We start from the raw sequence: 20727 nt of genomic DNA on the forward strand, positions 1-20727 counted from the left end.
CTGTTGATGAGGTCTACAATGATGTCGTCCCCAGGCATTGAGGAAGTGACATCACTCTCAGCCATGATATCACCAGGGACGGAGGAAATGATGTCATCCTTGATGACATCACTGGCAGGGACGTCCCCAGGGAGAGTGGAGGGGATGTCACGCCCTGCAGTGGCATCACTGGGGCGGGCGGCTGTGACATCACCGCTCTCCATGACGTCACAAGGGACCTGCTCCCCAGGGAGGGCAGCAGTGACATCAGTGGCGATGTCATCGCTGGGAACGTCCTCGTCCCCACTGGGGATGTCCTCGTCCTCCATGGGGGGGGCCGTCACCGTGATGGTGATGCCACCAGCGGCGCAGGTGTCCCCAATGTCCCCATCCCCCGGGTCACCTGGGGCTGTGACATCTCTGTCCTTGTCCCCAACGTCCCTCAGGGCTGTGACATCCATGTCCCCAATGTCCCTGTCCCCAACGTCCTCATCCTCAATGTCCCTGTCCCCAAACTCCTTACCTCCAATGTCCTCAACATCCCTTGGGACAGTGACATCCCTGTCCCCGGTGTCCTTGTCCTCCTCCCCCGAGACTGGGATGTCCCCAGTGTCCCCTGGGACTGTGACCTCCCTGTCCCCAACATCCTCAACCGGGTGGGCTGGGACATCCCTGTCCCCCGTGCCCTTTAGGGTGGTGACATCCTTGTCTCCAGGAGCTGGGACATCCCTGTCCCCAGTGTCCTTGTCCTCAGAGACTGGAATGTCCCCATTGTCCCTTAAGACTGGGACATCTATGTCCCCGATGTCCCTCAGGGCCGGGAGATCCCCGATGTTCTCATCCTCAGCATCTCCAGGGGCTGAGACATCCCCGTCCCCAACATCTCTTGGGGCGGTGACATCCCTGTCCCCAAGGTCCCCAACATCCCTCATGGCTGAGACCTGCGTGTCCCCAAAATCCTTGACCCAGATGTCCCCTAGGACTGGGACACTGCTGTCCCCAAAGTCCTTTGGAGCTGGGACATCCTTGTCCCCAATGTCCCTTAGGACTGAGACCTGCGCGTCCCCAATGTCCTTGTCCCCAATGTCCCTTAGCACTGAGACCTGCGCGTCCCCAACGTCCTTGTCCCCAATGTCCCTTAGGACTGAGACCTGCGCGTCCCCAACGTCCTTGTCCCCAATGTCCCTTAGGACTGAGACCTGTGTGTCCCCAACATCCTTGTCCCTTAGGGTTTGGACATCCCTGTCCCCAATATCCCTTAGGGTGGTGACATCTCTGTCCCCAACAGCCTTGTCCCCAGGAACTGGGACATCCCTGTCCCCAATGTCCTTGATGAGATGGGCTGGGACATTCCTGTCCCCAATGTCCCTTAGGGTGGTGACATCTCTGTCCCCAACAGCCTTGCCCCCAGGAACTGGGACATCCCTGTCCCCAACATCCCTTAGGGCTGGGACATTCCTGTCCCCACTGGCTTTGCCCCCAGGAGCTGGGACAATCCCTGTCCCCAACATCCCTTGGTGTGGTGACATCCCTGTCCCCAATGTCCCTCAGGGTGGCAACATCCCTGTCCCGAGGAGCTGGGACATCCCTGTCCCCAGTGTCCTTGTCCAGAAGAGCTGGACCATCCCGGTCTCCAATGTCCCTTGGGGTCACGACATCCCTGTCCCCAATGTCCCTTAGAGCTGTGACATCCTCGTCACTGTCATTCTTGTCCCCAGAGGCTGGAACGTCCCTGTCCCCAACGTCCTTTGGGGTTGTGACATCCCTGTCCTCAACGTCCTTGTCACACAGGACTGGGACAGCCCCGTGCCCCGCGTCACTTGTCACCGAGATGTCCTCGTCCCCGATGTCCTCATCCCCGAAGCCTGGGACGTCCTCGTCCCCAAAATCCCCGGTGTCCTCATCCGCCGGGGCTGCTGTGACGGTGATGGTGATGCCGCTGGCCCATGGGGTGACGGTGACAGTGTCCGTGGGGACACCGGTGTCACTCTCTCCCTGGGGGACGCCTCCAGCCTGTCCCCATGCGGGTTCAGGGTCCGTGGTGATGTCCCCGGGGGCGGCTGTCACCTCCCCAGGGAGGGGATGAGGGGGGACGGCGTGGGAGCACCCCTCGGCCATGGGCAGGGACCTGGGGGGACAGAGGGGACGGGGACGTCACCGGGGGTGGCACGGGGACACGGGGAGTTCCTGGGGGAGAGGGAATGTGGAGACGTGGAGGGGACACAGGGGACACCAAGAGAGATGGGGGGACGTGAGGGGACACTGGGGGGGGACACGGGAGGGGACATCTGAGGACACGGGGGACACCAGAAGGAATGGGGGAACATAGGGAAGGGACACGGAGACGTGGTGGGGAAGGGACAGGGGACACGAGACAAGGAGGGACCGAGGGACATGGGGGACCCCAGGAGGGACTGGGGGGGGACACAAGGGGACACACACGGTGGGGACCAGGGGGGTGACAAGTACCTGAAGTGGCAGCAGGTGACAGCCCTGGGGGGGTCCCGGTGTCGGCGTCAGGATCCTGGGACCAATTTTGAGGGGGTCCCGCTGTCGCTCCGGGGAGGGGGGAGTCCCGGTGCCGGTTTCGGGGTGCCGGTGCCGATTACAACATCGCGGTGGCGGTGATGGCGTCCCGGTGAGTTATGACGTCACCGTCGTAGCTGGTCTCGGGTAAGGGGGGGCGGGGGGAAAGGCCAGTTTCGGGGGGCCGGTTTCGGGGTGCCGGCAGCTCCTGGATCCCGCCGGCATCTGGGGGCTCTTGAACCAGATCCGCCGGCGAGGAGGGGCGGAGCCTGGACACCTGGGTCCCCCCCCCATCCCCTCCCACCCCGGAGCTGAGACCGTACAGCTCGTGACACGTCCCCGAACAGAAATAACGAGGCCGAGAAGTCGTTAGGGCTTTCTGGGGGTTTATTGGGACCCGGGGTCCCCCCCGCCCCGGGACACCCGGGTCCCTCCCTGACATCCCCTCCCACCCCCGAGCTGAGACCGTACAGCTCGTGACACATCCCCCAACAGAAATAACGAGGCCGAGATGTCGTTAGGGTTTTCTGGGGGTTTATTGGGACCCGGGGTCCCCCCTCCGGACACCTGGGTCCTCGGGGGGGCCGGGGGGGTCCAGGGCCTCCAGTGCTTGGGCCAGGCGGGCAAGCTCGGAGCGGAGAATGGCGACCTGGAGAAAAAAAAAAAGGTGTGGGGGGGGGAAGCATTAACGAGGACAAGCGCTAACGAAGAGCCCGCAGGGAGGGGGGTGCCCCTCCCCCAGTGCTAACGAGGAGCAACACTAATAAAGCCTGCCCCCCCCCCCCCTTAATGAGGTTAATGAGACACCCCCCCATCCCTCGGGAGTTATCGGGTGGACCAATGCTCGTTAGCGTAACGAAGGTGCGGTACCTGCTGTTGGGTGGCGGGGTGGGGGGGGCTCTCCCCGGCCCCCCGGGTCCCCCCGAGGGTCTCGAGGCGACGCTGGAGGCCGCGGCTGCGGGCACGGAGCTGGGCCTGGGCGGCCGCCGGCTCCACCAGCCCCTGGGGGGGGGCAGGAGGGAAGGGGGAGATCCCCCACTATCCCACAATGCCTTGGGGACCCCCGCCCCGCTATCCCATAACGCCCTGGGGTTGCCTTGGGTCCTCCCAATGCTTCCCAAACTCCCACTGGCTCCCAGGGCTTCTCCCATCATGTTCTCCAACATCCCACAATGCCCTGGGGTCCCCCAGCATCCCACAATGCCCCTGGGGTTCTCCCAACATCCCACAATGCCCCTGGGGTCCCCCCCAGCTCCCCCAGCATCCCACAAGGCCCTGGGGTTCCCCCAGCATCCCACAATGCCCCTGGGTCCCTCTCCAAGTCCCCCAGCATCCCACAATGCTCCTGGAGACCCCCCCCCCAGGTCCCCCAGCATCCCACAATGCCCTGGGGTCCCCCCAGGTCCCCCAGCATCCCACAATGCTCCTGGAGGCCCCCCCAGGTCCCCCAGCATCCCACAATGCCCCTGGGTCCCTCTCCAAGTCCCCCAGCATCCCACAATGCTCCTGGAGACCCCCCCCCCCAGGTCCCCCAGCATCCCACAATGCCCTGGGGTCCCCCCAGGTCCCCCAGCATCCCACAATGCCCCTGGCCCCCCCCACTCACCCGCAGGCAGAGGTAGACGTGGGTGTCGGGGCCCGCGGGGGCCCCCACCCAGCCGGGGCCCAGCTCTGGCTCCGCCCCCTGGGGGAGGAGCTGCAGAGGCCCCGCCTGCGCCAGGGCCTGGAGGGCGGGGCCCAGCGCTGCCAACGAATCCTGCGCCTCCGCTGCGCACCGCACCGCCACTGCGCAGAGCATGCTGAGATAGCCCCGCCTCCAAGCATGGCCGCCCACGCCCCTCCAACATGGCCGCCCCCACCTGGGGCATGGGGGGGGGGGGGGAATGGCTGCCCCCGTGCGCCCAAAGCATGCTGGGATTGCCAGGCCTCCAGCCCTGCACCCCATGGTGGGCTGGGCAACATGGCCGCCTCCAACGGCAGCTGCCATCTTGGGGTATGATGAGAGCCACGTGCATGATGGGACATGTAGTCCTCCGTGGCAGCCATCTTAGCCCTACCTGGCTGCCCCACAGCATACTGGGACATGTAGTCCCCCCCTGCACAGCCCTGTCAGCCATCTTGGGTGCCCCAGGGCATGTTGGGATTGCCAGGCCTCCAGCCCTGCACCCCATGGTGGGCTGGGCAACATGGCCGCCTTCAATGGGAGCCGCCATTTTGGAGTATGGGGAGAGCCAGGTGCATGATGGGACATGTAGTCCTCTGTGGCAGCCATCTTAGCCCTACCTGGCTGCCCCACAGCATGCTGGGACACATATGCTCCCCACAGTCCTATCGGCCATTTTGGATGCCCCAAGGCATGCTGGGACATGTAATCTCTCACAGCCCCAGCAGCCATCTTGGGTGCCCCAGGGCATGCTGGGATATGTGGTCCTCCACAGCCCTGTCAGCCATCTTGTGCACCCCCAGGGCGCACAGAGGGACACAAAGTCCCCCTCAACCCCGGTGGCCATCTTGGGCCCCCGGTGGTTCCCACCCACACGCTGGCAGCCATCTTGGTTGCCCCAAGGCATGTTGGGACACGGTAGTTTCCCCCGTACCCTGTCGGCCATCTTGCCCCCCACCCGCCGCACTCACCGGGGGGCCGGGCAGCACCCAGGCGGAAAATGTCCCGCAGGGCTCGCGCCGTCCTCACCACCTCCTGCATGGCCGCCACCTCGGCCTCCACCTTGGGGCAGCGCCAGTGAGCCTGGAAATGGGGGGACACAGAGAGACAAAGGGGTGTCAGGGGGGCGAAACCCTCCCTGGGCACCCCCCCCAAGGGCGACGGGACCCACCAGGCGGGCGGCGTCGGGGAAGGGGGCGAGGCAGAGGGTGGGGGGCGCGGGGGGAGCGCGGGGCAGGCGCTGCCAGAGCTCCTCGCCGAGGAAAGGGGCGAAAGGGGCGAGGAGGCGCAGCCCCAGCTCGGCACAGCTCAGCAGGGTCCGGCGCGTCTCGGCGGCGGTTGCCGGATCCCGTAGAGTCGGTTTGGCCGTCTCCTGCGGACGGACAGACGGACGGTGGGGTTAGGAGAAGGGGCGGGGGGGGTTCGGGGGGAGAGCGGTCGAGGAGACAACGTGGGTTGGGTTGGATGGACAGACAAGACGCGGTTGACCAAAGCAAGGGGGCTGGGGTAGCGTTGGAGAAGATGCGGGAGGTGGGGTGGGATGGACAGACGGACATAGTCAACTTTGGTGGACAAAGGTCGACACCCAAGGGGACGCACCCAGAGGGACGGACAGACGGATGCGGTCACCAAGGTGAGGGTCAGGCTCAACATTCAACGGGCGAGGTGGGAACAGATGGACGGACGCGCTCAAGAGAGCGGACTAAGCTCAACACTCAGGGAGACCTGATGGATTAGGGTGGACAGACAGATGGACACCACCAACCCCGTCAAGATGGGTTGGGTTTAATGGTCAAGGAGCTACAACAGGTGAGGTGTGACAGGCAGACGGATGCACTCAACAGGGTGAGGCTGGGCTAAGGTCAACGCTCCAGGAGACCCGGTGGATTGGGGTGGACAGACAGACAGACACCATCAACCGTGGGTTGGGTTCAACGTTTAGGAAGCTACATGTTGGGTGGGACAGATGGATGGACACACTCAAGAGAGCGGATTAAGATCAACGCTCAAGGACCTGACGGATTAGAGTGGACGGAGAGATGGACGCCACCAACCACATCAAGATGGGTTGGGCTCAACAATCAAGGAGCTACAACAGGTGAGCTGGGACAGACAGTCGGACACACTCCAGAGAGCGGACTAATGTCAACGCCTCAGGAGATCTGATGGATTGGGGTGCATGGACCGACAACCATGGACTGGGTTCAACATTCAGGGAGCTACAACAGGTGCGGTGGGACAGACGGACAGAGCCGCTCAATGCGACACCACTGGGTTTAACGCCCAGGGGAGATGCAAGGAGCCGGGCAGGACAGACAGACAGGACCACGTGGGACAGATGGATGGGGCCACCCACCAGGTAGACGTCGCAGAAGCTACGCAGCCAGAAGTGATGGACGGCGGCGATGGCACCGTGGACCTCCAGGGCCTCCATCCGCCGCCCGCACTCGCCCACCGCCTGCACCAGCCGGCTCAGCACCCACCGGTCCATGGGGTGCTGCGGCACCGTCTGCCGAGGAAGAGGAGGAAGAACGGTGATGGGTGGGGGGGGTCCCAGGGTGCTGGACCCCAACCCTGACCTCCACCAACCCACCCTGGTACCTCCTCGGGGGGTTGGGGGACAAAGTCGGGCCCCAAGGCGGCGAGGACGAACTTGACGGCGTTCCAGATCTTGTTGCAGAAGTGACGGTAGCTCAGGGCCGTGCCCACGTCCAGGCGGATATCGTCACCTACAGGGTGGAGGGGTTGGGGACACGGAGGTGGGTCCCCAGGGTGGGGACAGGGCCACCCTGGGGTGGGGATGGGGTCCCGGCGTTCCTTCGACTCCTTACCATGGACGTTGTGGGAGCACAGGGCCATGCGGAGGGCGTCAGTGCCGCATTCGGGGATGCCGTGGGGGAACTGGCGCCTCTGGGAAGGGACAGGGAGGGGTTAGGGGGGGACAGAGACAGGTTTTGGGGGGACAGAGATGGGGACAGGTCCCACCTGGCCCTCTGTGGCCACCGTGAGCTCGTGGGGGTCCAGGAGCCTGTGGTGGAGCCTCTCCTGCAGCTCCTGCAAAACAAGAAACCCTACAATAAACAAAGGTGCCGCGGTGGCTGTGTTGTCACAGGTGTGTCACCACGGTGTCTCCGTGACCCTCTTTTGGGGTCTCTGGGAGCTGGGGGGTTTATTATTATAGAGTCTCTGAGAAGGGTAGAGCAACGGGGTGTATTTTTGTAGGGCGTCCAGGATGAGGTTTGTTATTGTTGGGGTTTTGGGACAAAAAAAAAAAAAAAAAAAAATAGATCTGTTATTGCAAAATTTTCAAGGTGAGAGTTTGTTATCGTAGGTTCTCCTGAAAAAAGATCCGTTATTGTAGGGTCTTTGACAAACGCGTTTATCATCATGGGGTTCCCAAAAACCACGTTTGTTATTGTAGGGTCTCCAGAACAACTTGTTCGGGGTGGATTTGCGTTGGGGGGTATGTATTTGTTATTGTAGGGTCTACAGTACCTGGAGGGAGGCACCGGCAATGATGTCGCAGGGGTCAATGACGTTGCCCAGGGATTTGCTCATCTTGCGCCCGTGGGTATCGCGCACCAGCGAGTGCAGAAGGACCTGGAGGGGGACACAGACAGCGCTGGGGGACACCGAAGGGGACATGGGACCTCCAAGAGGGGACAGGGGACCCCTGGGAGCCTCAAGAAAGTACCAGACACCCCAGAGAGAAGGAATAAGGGTCCTTGGGGACACAGAGGAGCCCCAAAGGGGATAAGGACCCCTGAAAAGGAACGTGACACCCAGGAGAAAAGGAAGAAGGGACTCTTGGGGACACAGGGGACATTGGGGAGCCCTGAAGGAGAACGGGGATCCCCAGGGAACCCCGAGAAGGAACAAGACACCCTGGGGAGAGAGAAAAGGGGATCCTTGGGGACACTAAGGAGCCCAAAAGGGGGACAGAAACCACCCGGGGACCTTGGGGACAGGGGACCCCTGGGAGTCTCAGGAAAGAACTAGACACCCCAAAGGGTGGGAGTAAGGGTCCTTGGGGACACAGGGAACACTAAGGAGTCCCAAGACAGGATGGGAACCCCTGAGAAAGAACATGACACCCAGGAGAAAGGGAAAAAGGGACACTTGGTGACACAAGGGAGCCCCGAAGGGGGACAGGGACCCCCAAAAAACCCTAAAAAGGAACACGACACCAAGGAGAAAGAGAAGAAGGGACCACTGGGGACACTGGGGATCTCCGGGGGACACACACAGGGACACTGGGGAGCTCTGAGAAGCAACAAGGAACCAGAAGGAATCCCAAGAACGAACAAGACACATGAGAGGGAAGAAATGAAGGGATGTCGGGGACACAGGGGACTCACAGGGAGCCCAAGGGGACAGAGGGGACTCGTGGGGACATCGGTGGTACCTGGGAGAAGGGCAGGCGCCCGGTGAGCTGCTGGCCCAGCATGACCATACGTGCCACCCAGAAGAAGAGGAGATCGCTTCCCGTCTCCAGCACGTTTGTTGGGTAGAAACGCTGCAGGTCGGGGGTCTGGGGACAGAGGCGGGGGGGGGGACACCGGGTTGGGGACACTGTCCCATGTCCCCTCTGACCCCCCTGTGTCTCCCCAAACTCACCTCTTCGGGCCAGCCCAGCGCGGCGAAGGGAAAGAGCGCAGAAGAAAACCACGTGTCCAGGACATCGGGGTCTGCAAGGGCATGGGGGGGGTCGGGGGGACCCCAAAAGGCCTCAGAGCTTGGGGGAGGGGGCCAAAAGGCCTGGGGGGGTGACAGAAGGGTGGCAAGAGGGTGCTGGAGCTGGGTGGGAGGGTGGCCTGGGGTGCTTGGAGGGGGCAGGGGCAGAATTTTAGGGGTGGTGGAGGTGGGCAGGGGGCTGCCAGAGGGTGTCTGGGGGCTGATGGGGAGATGCTGGGGGGGAGTTTGAGGTGATCGGGGTGCTGGAGGACAACTTTAGGGTACTGGAGAAGACTAGAAAGTGCTGGGGGGGGGGGGGGGGATTTAGGGGTGCCAGGGCAAGGCTGGGGGTGCTGGGGGGGGTCCTAAGAGAGTTTTAGGGGGCAAGAGAAAGATTTGAGAAGGCAGAGAGACTTTTTAAGGCGATGGAAAGGATTTTAGGGGAACGAAAGATTGTTTTTAGGGTGCACAGGGGAACATGGGGATGCCAGGAGAATTTTGGGGTGCCCCCCACCCCCCTACCCCCTCACCTTGCTGGAGCTGGAGCTCGTCGGGGGGGCAGCGGAGGGTGCGGGCGGCAGCAGCACGCGCCTCGGCCTCGCTGCGCCCCACTACCCAGAGCCCTTCGGGGTGCTCGGGGGGGGGACCCCGCTGAGGGAACCCCCACCCGGTACGCCGGGCACCCGGTGTCCCCACCACAGCTGGCGTGAGAGGCACCAGTCCCTGGGTGCGGGGTGGGTGATATCAGTGGGGTGCGGATACCTGGGTCCCCCCCACCCCAGACGCCGGGGTCCGCCCCTCTCACCCAATGTTGTCCATCCACGTCTTCCAGTTCTTCTCGTGAAATTTGGGGACGAGTTGGAGACGCCCCGATGTCACCGCCTGGGAGAGGAGCGGTCACGGACCCAGGCGTCTGGGGGTGTGCGTGTCCCCCTCCCCACCCCCTGCCAATGTCCCCGTGTCCCTGTCACCTCTCGGGCACGCTCCGCCATCTCTCGGCACCGCAGGAACCACTGGCTCTTCAGCAGGTACTCGATGACGTCCCCCGAGCGGCTGCGGGGACATTGAGGTCGCTTCAGTCCCTTGGGATGTGTCCCCACGGTGGCGAGGACACGTGTCCCGAGAGGGTGACATGGAAAGGACGGGATGGGGACAGCGGTACCTGCACATGGGCAGTGTCATGGCGTGGTCCTGGGTGCCGCGGTACAGCCCTCGCTCAGCCAACGCGGCCACCACCTTCTCCCGTGCCACGAAGCGATGGATGCCCTGGGGACATGGGGACACAGTTGGGGACAGAGGAGACAGGCAGGACACATGGGGGCAGAGGGGACATTGGGAGGCAATATGGGACAGAGCTGGGGATTAGGGACACAATTGAGGATGTGGGAATGGAAGGGACATGGAAAACAAAGCTGGGGACACAGGGAAGTGACAGGGCACAGAGCTGGGGAGACAGAGATGGAGAGGACACAGGGGAGCGGCTAGGGACAGGAGACGCAGATGGGGACACATGGACAGGGAGAACACTGGGAAGTGACAAGGAACAGAGCTCGGGACAGAGGGGATGCAGAGGACAGAAGGGACACTGGGAAGTGACAAAGCACACAGCTGGGGACAAAGGGGACACAGTGATGGGGAACACAGGGAAGCGACGGGGACAGAGATGACACACAGGACACAGCTGGGGACGCAGGGATGGAGGGGACACAGGCAAGCGGCTGGGGATGGGGGACACAGCTGGGGATGTAACTTGGGGACCCGGGCTGGGACACAGGGACGTGCTTGGGGACAGCGGACACGATCTGGGGGGTACGAGGACAGAAAGGACGGCGGGAATGGCAGTACCTGGAGCCACCCCCCACCTGGGGGGACACATGGTGCCATCGTCCCCGATGACGGAGAGCAGGGGCAGCCCGTGGGCCCGGGCCAGCGCCAGGTCAGGGGAGCTGTGCCCCGGTGTCACCTTCACCGCCCCTGCAGGGACCAGGGACGCGCTGTCACCCCTTGTCACCCCCCCCAGCCACCCTCACCCCCTCCCACTGTCACCCTCACCCCCTGCACCACCTGCCACCCCCACGGCCACCCTCACCCCCTCCCAATGTCACCTACTGCCACCCTGCCACTGCCACCAGTGCCACCCCACGTCCCCAGCACCAGGATGTGTGTGCGTCCCTCCCCAAACCAATGACCCCCCCAAAAAGGAACTAGTTACTTCCCCAGACTGGGACCCCCACACCCAGACCAGTCTCTGTCCCTTCCATACTGGTGCCTGTTCCTCACCCCACACCCGTCCCAGTTCCCTTAGTGGTCCCAATACCCTGCCCCCCCCCTGCCTAGTACAGGTCCCAGTCCTGCCCCCATACTGGTCCCAGTACCGGTGCCACGGGCGGGCTCCACGGTGGGGTCGGTGACGACGGGCAGGAGCTGCCCCGTGAAGGGGTGCCGGAGGTGGCGGCCATGGAGGTGCTGGGGAAGGGGCGGGGTCACTGCAGGCCCCGCCTCTACAGGCACAAGCCCTGCCCCTCCCCAACCAGGCCCCACCCACCATACACTGTCCCTTTAAGAAGATCTGAGTCCCACCCCTTCAGGGGAGGCCCCACCCCCTTAAGGGTGGAGCTAGCCCCTGACAGGTTCCAGGGAAAGAAAGGCCCCGCCCCATGCATTGGTCCCACCCCCAGAGTCCTTTAAGCCAGCAAAGCTCCGCCCCAAGCAGGCCCCAAGCCCCACCTCCTTCCCTTATATGGACACACCCACCCAGAAAAGGGGAGGAGACAAACTATAACCTCAACAGCCAATCTGTGCAAAGCCCTTCCACCCCTGCTGCTGAAGCCCCGCCCTTTGCCTACAACCCCCACCCCTCCCCAGAAGCTCCGCCCCTCACCTACAAACCCCACCCCCAGAAACCACACCCTCACCTACAAACCCCACCATCCCAGAAGCCATACCCTTACCCACAAACCCCGCCCTTCCCCAGAAGCCACACCCCTCACCTACAAACCCCGCCCTTCCCCAGAAGCCACACCCCCTCACCTGCAAACTCCACCCCTTCCCAAAAGCCCCACCCCTTCCCAAAGCCCCACCCCTTCCCAAAAGCCCCACCCCTTCCCAAAAGCCCCACCCCCTCACCTACAAACCCCACCCCTTCCCAAAAGCCACACCCCTCACCTACAAACCCCGCCCCTTCCCAAAAGCCACACCCCCTCACCTACAAACCCCACCCCTCCCTGTAAACCTTACCCCCCTCTCAGTAGCGCTACCCTTTGGCCCTTCAGGCCCCGCCCCCAGGGGAAGCCCCGCCCCCAGGGGAAGCCCCACCCCCCTCACCATATAACGGGGGTCATCGGGGTGCACGGCCACGGCCACGTCCCCCAGCATCGTCTCGGGGCGCGTCGTGGCCACCGGCAACTCCAGCCCTGGACACGCATCAGGGAGGCGACACGTCAGGGACGCGGCGGGGGACACGCACACGCGTGTCAGAGCGCGTTGGGAGGGCGGGGAGCGCGCGGAGGACACCCAGGGCCCCGCGTGAAGGCGGGACGGGAGGGGACGCGGGGACACCGGAGGCCGGGCGGGCGTCCCACGAGCCGCTCACCGTCCCCACCCTCCACGGGGTAAGCGAAGGTGACGAGGACGCCGAAGGTGACGGGTCGGGGACAGCCGGGGACGCGCAGCGCCGTGGGACCCGTCAGGGCGCGGGGCTCCACCTGCCGAGACACCGGGCACCGGTGCGGGGGGGGGGGGTGGGTGTGAGCTCAGCGCGCCTTGGGGACAATCTGGGGACAATTTGGGGAAACGCTCACCTCCACGTCGGCCAGGGCGGAGCGCAGGGCGCAGGACCAAGTGACGAGACGCCGGTCGCGGTGAATCAACCCGGCCTCGTGCAGCCGCACGAAAGCTTCCGCCACCGCCCGCGAGAAACCCTGCGGGGACACAGTTGGGGACACTTGGGGACCTTGGGGGGGGGGGGACACACACACAACATTCTTGGGGACCTCAAGGTGGGGGGGACACCACGCATCCGGGCTTACCGGGTCCATGGTGAAGGCGCAGCGGCTCCAGTCCAGCGACGCACCCAGCGCCCGCAGTTGCCGCAGGATCTCGTCACCATGCCTGGAGAGGGAAGGGGACACATCTCTGGGGTGTCACCTTGTCCCATCTGTCGTCGTCCCCCCACCCTGACCCCACCCCATGTCTCTGTTGTCACCCTCACCGTTGTTTCCAGGCCCAAACCTCCTCCAGGAACTCAGAGCGGGTCAAATCCTGACGGCGTAAACCCCGCTGCTGCCACAGCCAACGCTCCACCACAGCCTGGGGACACTGGGGGGGGGCGTTGGGGACATGTGGGGGGGGGCGTTGGGGACACGGCGGGGAGGGGGGGGGGAGCTGTTGGGACACGGGTCTCACCTGGGTGGCGATGCCGGCATGGTCGGTGCCCGGTACCCAAAGCACGCTCCAGCCCTGCATCCGCCGCCTGGCACAGCGCCGTCGGCACCCACACCGGGGTGGGATCTTCTGAGCACCCCCCGGCCCCCCCAGCACCCATAGGTGACACCCCCCCCCAATCCCCAAGGCACCCAGGGGTGCCTCCACCCCTTGCAGACCCTCCAGCACCCCCAAATCTGCCCTTGAGGGCCCAAATAACCCCCCAACCCCCAAAATACCCCCCAAGAGCCTCCATCTGCCCCCCCAGCCCCAAATAACCCCCCAGACCCCCCCAAATACCCCCAGGGGAACCCAATCTGCCCCCCCCACCCTAATAGCCCCCCAACACCCCTCCACAAAGCACCCAATGTGCCCCCTCCCCAAATGCCCCAAACAGCCCCGCCAGCCCCAAATACCCCAATCGGCCCCCCCAGCCCCAAAATACCCCCCCAAATACCCCAATCACCCCCCCCAGCCCCAAATACCCCCCCAAATACCCCAGTCGGCCCCCCCAGCCCCGAATACCCCCCAATACCCCACTCTGCCCCCCCCAGCCCCACTGACCAGCGCACGAGAGCGTCCTGGAGGGCGACGGTGAGCGCGTGGCCCAGGTGCAGGGAGCCGGTGACATTTGGGGGGGGCAGCACCAAGCTGAGGACTTGGCCCCCCCCCCCGGTACCTGGAGTAGCAGAGGGTGGGAACATGGGCTGAGACCGGACACAACTCGGCGCAGGAGTGAGCCAAGAGCGGGCACCGCTCAGCGCAGGGATGGTTTATCAAACTCTCTCTGGGTGTATTTGTCCACCACCTCCCGAGGTGTTTTCTGCCCCCCCCAAGGGCATATTTCACCCCTCCCACGGGTGTTTTCTGTCCCCCAAGAAAATATTTGATCCCCTCACACGTGTTTCCTGCCCCCCAAGGAAATATTTGACCACCCCCCACTGGTGTTTTTCTGCCCCCCAAGGGAGTATTTCACCCCTCCCACAGGTGTTTTCTGCCCCCCAAGGGAATATTTGACCCCCCCCACTGGTGTTTTCTGCCCCCCAAGAGAATATTTGGCCTCCCCACGGGTGCTTCCTGCCCCCCAAGGGAATATTCAACACCCCCCTCGGGTGTTCTCTGCCCCACAAGGGAATATTTGACCCCCCCACTGGTATTTTTTGCCCCCCAAGGGATATTTAGCTTCCCCATGGGTGTTTTCTGCCTCCCTTGGATGTATTTGACCCCCCCGCGGGAGTTTTCTGCCCCCCCTTGGGTGTATTTGACCCCCCCCGGGTGTTTTTGACCCCACTCACCGAGGCGGGGGGGGGTGAAGAGGCCCTGCCGCTCCCACCAGCTGTACCAGGCGGCCTCCACGTAGCGGGGGCTGTAGGCGGGGGGCAACGCCACCCCCGTGGCTGCGTCCCCAAAGCGTCACCGGCTGTCACCGTCACAGCCCCCCCCCACTGTGTCCCCCCCCGGTGTCCCCTCTCGTACCCTTCTTGCCGTCAGGGTCCAGGGGGTGCTGATATTCCACGACGGTTTTTGGGGTCCAGCCCTTGGGGGGGGCTGTCGGCAACTGTGGGGCAGCGCAAAACCAGTATGAACCAGTACAGACCAATGTAGCCCAATATAAACCAATAAATACCAGTGCTCTCCCCCCCAAAACCCTCCAGCTCTCCCCAGGTGCTCCCAGTGGCCCCCAAGCCCTTCTCCCAGCCCCCCGCCCAGTTGCCCCCAGCACCTCCCAGTTGCCCCCAGTGTACCCCAACTCCTTCTCCCAGTCCCTCCCTGTTGACCCCAGTCTCTCTCCCAGTTCCCCCAGCCCTCCAGTTGCTCCCAGCACACCCCAATCCCATCTCCCAGCCCCTCCCAGTTGCTCCCAGCGTCCCCCCAGCCCCTCCCAGCTGCCCCCAGTGTCCCCCAACCCCTTCTCCCAGCCCCCCCGTTGCCCCCAGTCTCTCTCCCAGTTCCCCCAGCCCCCCCAGTTGCTCCCAGTGTCCCCCAATCCCATCTCCCAAGTCCCCCAGCCCCTCCCAGTTGTTCCCAGTGCCCCTCCAGCCCCTCCCAGTTGGCCCAGCCACCTCTCCCAGCCCCCCCCAGCCTTCCCAGCTGTCCCCAGTGTCCCCCAACCCCTTCTCCCAGCCCCCCCAGTTGCCCCCAGCCTCTCTCCCAGCCCCCCAGTTGCTCCCAGTATCCCCCAATCCCATCTCCCAGTCCCCCAGCTGTCCCCAGTGTCCCCCCCAGCCCCTCCCAGCTACCCCCAACCCCCTCTCCCAGTCCCCCCCCAGTAGCTCCCAGTACCTGGGGCCCTGCCCCCCCAGGGCCGCTCTCTCCCGCCGTTGCCGCTGCCGTTTCTCCTTGTGCTCCCGGGCGCGGAGCCGGGCGCGCTCGGGGGGGTCCCACGGCGGGGCCGCGGGGGGAAGGGGGGGCCCGGGGGGGACCCCACTGCACCGGGCCCGGCCCCCCACGGGTGACCCCAGGGCGCGGGGGGCGGCGGTCAGGACACGGGCCAGCGCGGGGGCCGCCATGAGGGGCTGCGGGGGCAACGGGACCCCCTTCACGTGACTGACCCTCCTCACGTGACCGACCCCCCTCACGTGACCGGCTCCCCCTTCAACGGACCCAGGTACCCGAGGCGAGCGCTCACCTTGGCGCGCAGGGGCGGTGAGGGGGTGTGGCCCTAACGCCGAGGGGGCGTGGCCAGCAGCGCCCCCACGTGACCCGGCGCGGAGCAGGGCGGGAAAAAGGGGGCGGGGCCGCGCCATCAGTTGGGGAGTGCGGTGAGTCCCGGGGGGGCAATGGGGCAGATTTGGGGGGGGACACACACAGATTTGGGGTAATGGAGGGGGGATTGGGGCAGATCGGGGGCCGGGGGAGGGGCTAAGAGGGGCTGGGGAGGAATTGGGGGGCTAAGAGGAGCTGGGGGGGCAATGGGGTGCAGCAGGGACTGGGGGGGCAATGGGGCTAAGAGGGGCTGGGGGGGCAATAAGGGGTCATTGGGGGACAAGAGGGACTGGGGGGGCTAAGAGGGACTGGGGGGGGCAATGGGGGGCAGCAGGGACTGGGGGGCAATAAGGGGGCATCGGGGTACAAGAGGCACTGGGGGGCAATGGGGGTCAATGGGGGGCAGCAGACACTGGGGGTGCAGTACGGGGATATTGGGGGACAAGAGGGACTGGGGGGGGCAACGGGGGGCAGCAGGGACTGGGAGGGCAATAAGGGGGCATCGGGGTACAAGAGGGCACTGGGGGGGCTAAGAGGGGCTGGGGGGGGGAATTGGGGGGCTAAGAGGGGCTGGGGGGCAATGGGGAGGGGAGTGGGGGGTGTCAGTCACACGGTGACGCCCTGTGTGTCCCCCCCCGGGGCCAGCTGGTGACACCCCCACCCACTCCTGTGTCCCTGTACCCCCCCCCCAGTGACACACCATCCTGGGGGGGGGGGCCTCACCCCACCGTGCTGCCCTCCCACCCCTGCAGGCGTGATTGACAGGGCGACCCCGGGGTGATTGACAGGGCGACCCGGCGTGATTGACAGGGCGACTGACGGGGTGACAGGGGGGTGCGGATGGAGACCGCCCCCCCCGCCTGCACCGGGGGCAGCTACAGTGCAAGAACCTGCACGAATTCCTGCGGGGGTTTGAGCCCCCCCATCCTCGACCGCCTCTATGGACACCCCGCCACCTGCCTGGCCGTTTTCCGGTGAGCCCCCCCCCAAACCTCAACCCCCCCCCCCCCCAGGGGCACCCTGACCCCCCCCAGCCCCCCCCCCCCAGGACACCCACGTACCTTACACCCCACTGGAGCACCCCAATGTCCCCTGGGGCAGGTGGGGACACCCATGGGTGCCCTCCCTCCTCCTCCCAGTGGCCATGGGGGGGTGGTTTGGGGTGCTCCCCCCCGTGGCTCAGGGCACCCCCCCCTGTGTCCCCCCCCCACCCCAGGGAGCTGCCGGGTTGGCGCAGGCGGGGGTGATGCGGATGCTGTTCCTGGAGCAGCCCCTGCCCCAGGCTGCCGTCACCCTCTGGGTGAAGAAGGAGCACAGCAAGTGGGTGCTGGGGGGGGGGGAACCCCTGGGGGGGTCCCTAAGGGTGCTGGGGGGGCCTGGGCGTGCTGGGGGGGCCCTGGGGTGCTGGGGTGGGGGCTAGGGGGTCCCTAAGGGTGCTGGGGTGGGTCTGGGAGTGGTGGCGGGGGCCCTGGGGAACACCTGGAGGTGCTGGAGCGGGGGCTCTGGGGGGTGCTGGGGGAGCCCTGGAGGTCCCTGAGGGGGCTCTGGGGGGTGCTGGGGGGGCTCTGGGGGAGCTGGGGGGGGCCTAGGTGGGACCTGCGGGTGCTGGAGGATCCCTGAGGGTGTTGGGGGGGGGGCCCTGGGGGTCCTGGCAGAGTGATAGGGGGTCCCAAGAGGTGATGGGGATGTCCCTGGGGGTCTCATGGGGTCCCTGAGGGTGCTGGGGGGGGTCCCTGGGGGTATTGGGGACCGTGGGGGGGGGAAATCTCTGGGGATCCCAGTGATTGTGGCAGGGTCCTTGGGGACCCTCTTGGGTTTTGGGGGGGACCACGGGAATCCCATGGAGTTACAGTGGAGTCCTCAGGGGTCCTGGTGGGTGGGGGGCGTTCCGGGGTTGGGGGGGGGTGCCCAGGGTGGTCGTGGGCTGGATGGGAGCACCCACGGTGGGGGGGGGCGGGCAGGGAGCAGGCGGAGAGCCAAGAGGTGCTGCTGGCGCTGCGGCTGTGGCACCCCACACCCTGCCGGGGGGGCTGCCGGGGGTGGCCCTGCACCCCAATTTCCGTCAGAACCTCCGGGTGGCCCTGCTGGGGGGGTGAGTGATGGGGGGGGGACGACAGGGTGTCATGGGGGGACAGAGGGGTAAGGGGGGGGGAACGGGAAACAAATGGGGGGGGACATGCGGTAAGGGGGGGGGCCATGGGGACAAATGGGGGGTCCATGGGGTAAGGGGGGGCCATGGGGGGATAATAGGGTGTAATAGGGGGGTGGGGGTTATATGGGGTGCAGTGTGGGGGGGGTCACAGGTGGTAATGGGAGGGTGGGGGTGGAATGGGGTGACCCGGAGTAACGTGGGGGTATAATGGGGGTACAGGGGGTGATGGGGGGCGGGAGGGGGTAACGGGGGGGTCACAGGGGTGTGGGAGGGGGGGTAATTTGGGGTGACATGGTATAATGGGGGGTACCGGGGGTCACAAGGTGTGGGGGGGGGTAACTTGGGGTGAATGGGGCATAATGGGGGGCACAGGGAACCCAGTGTGACAAAGATGCGAGGGATAAAGGGATGGGACAGGTATTGAGGTTTGGGGGACTGGGGGGGTATTGGGGGGCTCCTAGACCCTCGGGGGGGGATTATCAAGTTAAAGGGCCGGCGTATAGGGGCAAAGCCTGGTCGGACGACACGAGCCAACTGGGGCCGGACAAGCACGCCGCGCGTGCCGGCGCTGGACAAGTACGCCGAGGAGCGCTGTGAGGTGAGCCTTGGGGGTGGTGGGGGTGGTTTGGGGGGGTCCGGGGGACTCGATAGCCAAGGGGCTCCTGAGAATGCAGGTATGTGGGTACCGCCCCGATTTTAGGTGATTTTGCACTTTATGGTGGGGTCTCCAGCGCGGCCGTGAGTCAGGATTTGGCCAGCTTCTTATTCAAGCCGGGCTTATGAAGAGGTGAGGGGGGGCCCTGGGGGATTTGGGGGGCCTGGGGAGGTTTGGGGGGGCCAGGGGGGAAATTTAGGGGGAGCAGGGCAGGATTTTAGGTGGGGGGGGGGGGTCTCAGGGTTGACAGCCTGGGGAAGGAGGGGGGGGAGGGACTTGGGGGGATTTGGGGGGGTCCCCAGAGGCTGCAGAAGGGGATTTAGGGGTGTCCTGGAGGGCTCAGGGGTCCCAGGGAAGGGTTGGGGGGAGTCCGGGGGGGTGATTAATGGGGTTCAGGGGGGAATTATGAGGCGGGGGGGCGATTGGGGTGGCTTTCTGGGGTATGGGGGTCCCAGAAGAGGATTTTGGGAGTCCACAGAGGGGGGGGTCACGGTCCCGGGGAAGGACTTGGGGGGTCCTGGAGGGTGTTGGGGTCCCAAGGGAGGGATTTGGGGTGATCTTTGGGGGGGCTCCAGGAGGGATTTGGGGTCCCTGCCAGGGTCAGATGCCTGCAGAGGGAAGTGACTCAGGGCAGGGGCACGTGGCTGGTTTTGGGGTGTCCCCCCGGTTTGGGGGGACCCTTTCTGGTTTTTGGGGGGCCCCCCCCATGGTTTGGGTGCACTGACGGGGACCCCGCAGCGAGGGGGAGAAGCGCCGTGTATCACCTCGGCCGGGTTCCAGTTCCTCCTCCTCGACACCCCAGCCCAGCTCTGGTATTTTTCGTCCTCCAGTATCTGCGAGGGGCAGAGGTGAGATAAGGGGGGGGGGGTTCCCCCAAAACCAGGGGGTCCCCCAAAACCGGGACCCCCCTTAAACCATCCCCCAGTGCCCCCCCCAACCCTCTGCCCCCTTGTTCCCCCCCCAGGCCCGGGGTATGGATCTGGTGGAGATTCTCCTTCCTCTCCTCTTCAGCTCAGCTTTTCCACCCTCGGCAAGGTGGGGACGCCGGGGGGGGACCCAGGCATCAGGGTGGGCCCCCCACCCACCCCGGGGGGGCTGTGGGACACGGCGGGGGACCCAGGCAGCCGGGAATGTGACCCCCCCACTGCCGTGACCCCACTGGATTGCTCTGTGGAGGGTTGGGGGGGTTACTGGGGGGGAACTGGGGTAACTGGGAGCAGCTGTGCCCAGGATTGCTCCATAGAGAACTGGGATAACTGGGTGTTACTGGGGGAAGGTGGGAATACTGGGAGCATGTGTCCACAGAATACTCCGTGGAGGGCTGGGGTAACTGGGAATTAGTAGGAGTAGCTGGGGGTAACTGGGAGCGCCTGTCTCCAGGATTGCTCTCTGGAGGTTGGGGTAACTGGGGTTACTGGGGGAAAGTGGGAATAACTGGGAGCACTTGACCACAGGATTACTCTGTGGAGGGCTGGGGTAACTGGGAATTATTTGGGGTAACTGGGAGTGCGTGTCCACAGGATTACTCCCTGGAGGGCTGGGGTAACTGGGGGGTAACTGGGGTAACTGGGAGCGCCTGTGTCCAGGATTGCTCTGTGGAGGGCTGGGAGTAATGGGGTTACGGGGACTAGTTGTGAGTTACTGGGTAACTGGGAGTACCTGTTCTCAGCATTATTCTGTGGAGGGTTGGGATAACTGGGGGTTACTTGGAGTAACTATGGGTTACTGAGAATAACTGGGGGTAACTGGGAATACCCATCCCCAAGATTACTCTGCGGGGGGCTGGGGTTACTGGGAGTAACTGGGAGCACCTATCCTCAGGATTACACTGTGGAGCGCTGGGGTAACTGGGGGTTACTGGAAGTAACTGGGAGCACCTGTCCCCAGGATTACTCTGTGGAGGGCTGGGGTAACTGGGGTTACTGGGAGTAACTGGGAGCACCTGTCCCC

General features: G+C 64.8%; 2 protein-coding genes and 1 pseudogene across 2 annotated transcripts; 1 reads left to right on the forward strand and 2 right to left on the reverse strand.

Annotated features, from left to right (window-relative positions):
- Positions 1-17: 17 nt before the first annotated feature.
- On the reverse strand, positions 18-2519 carry LOC115337569 (the record flags this gene model as incomplete). Its single annotated transcript, XM_030005948.2, is given in 4 exon segments — positions 18-540; positions 613-1472; positions 1474-2107; positions 2449-2519. Coding segments are annotated over 3 exon segments (2007 nt in total), but the record flags the coding sequence as incomplete, so codon positions are not given.
- Positions 2520-3022: 503 nt separating this feature from the next.
- On the reverse strand, positions 3023-16011 carry LOC115337570 (valine--tRNA ligase, mitochondrial-like). Its single transcript, XM_030005949.1, is given in 32 exon segments — positions 3023-3154; positions 3376-3507; positions 4112-4290; positions 5140-5251; positions 5340-5540; positions 6525-6677; positions 6770-6897; positions 7000-7078; positions 7154-7222; positions 7664-7768; positions 8574-8699; positions 8786-8856; positions 9373-9479; positions 9481-9521; positions 9523-9565; positions 9648-9724; positions 9814-9895; positions 10005-10108; positions 10688-10714; positions 10716-10816; positions 11218-11308; positions 12167-12255; positions 12435-12546; positions 12643-12762; positions 12871-12952; positions 13053-13150; positions 13247-13313; positions 13829-13943; positions 14560-14661; positions 14741-14822; positions 15548-15780; positions 15894-16011. Coding segments are annotated over 32 exon segments (3360 nt in total). The 3' UTR covers positions 3023-3040.
- Positions 16012-16355: 344 nt separating this feature from the next.
- LOC115337571 lies at positions 16356-20273 on the forward strand (annotated as a pseudogene).
- Positions 20274-20727: the final 454 nt, after the last annotated feature.

Source organism: Aquila chrysaetos, unplaced genomic scaffold, assembly GCF_900496995.4.
Source record: "Aquila chrysaetos chrysaetos unplaced genomic scaffold, bAquChr1.4, whole genome shotgun sequence".
NCBI classification, from domain to species: Eukaryota; Metazoa; Chordata; class Aves; order Accipitriformes; family Accipitridae; genus Aquila; species Aquila chrysaetos.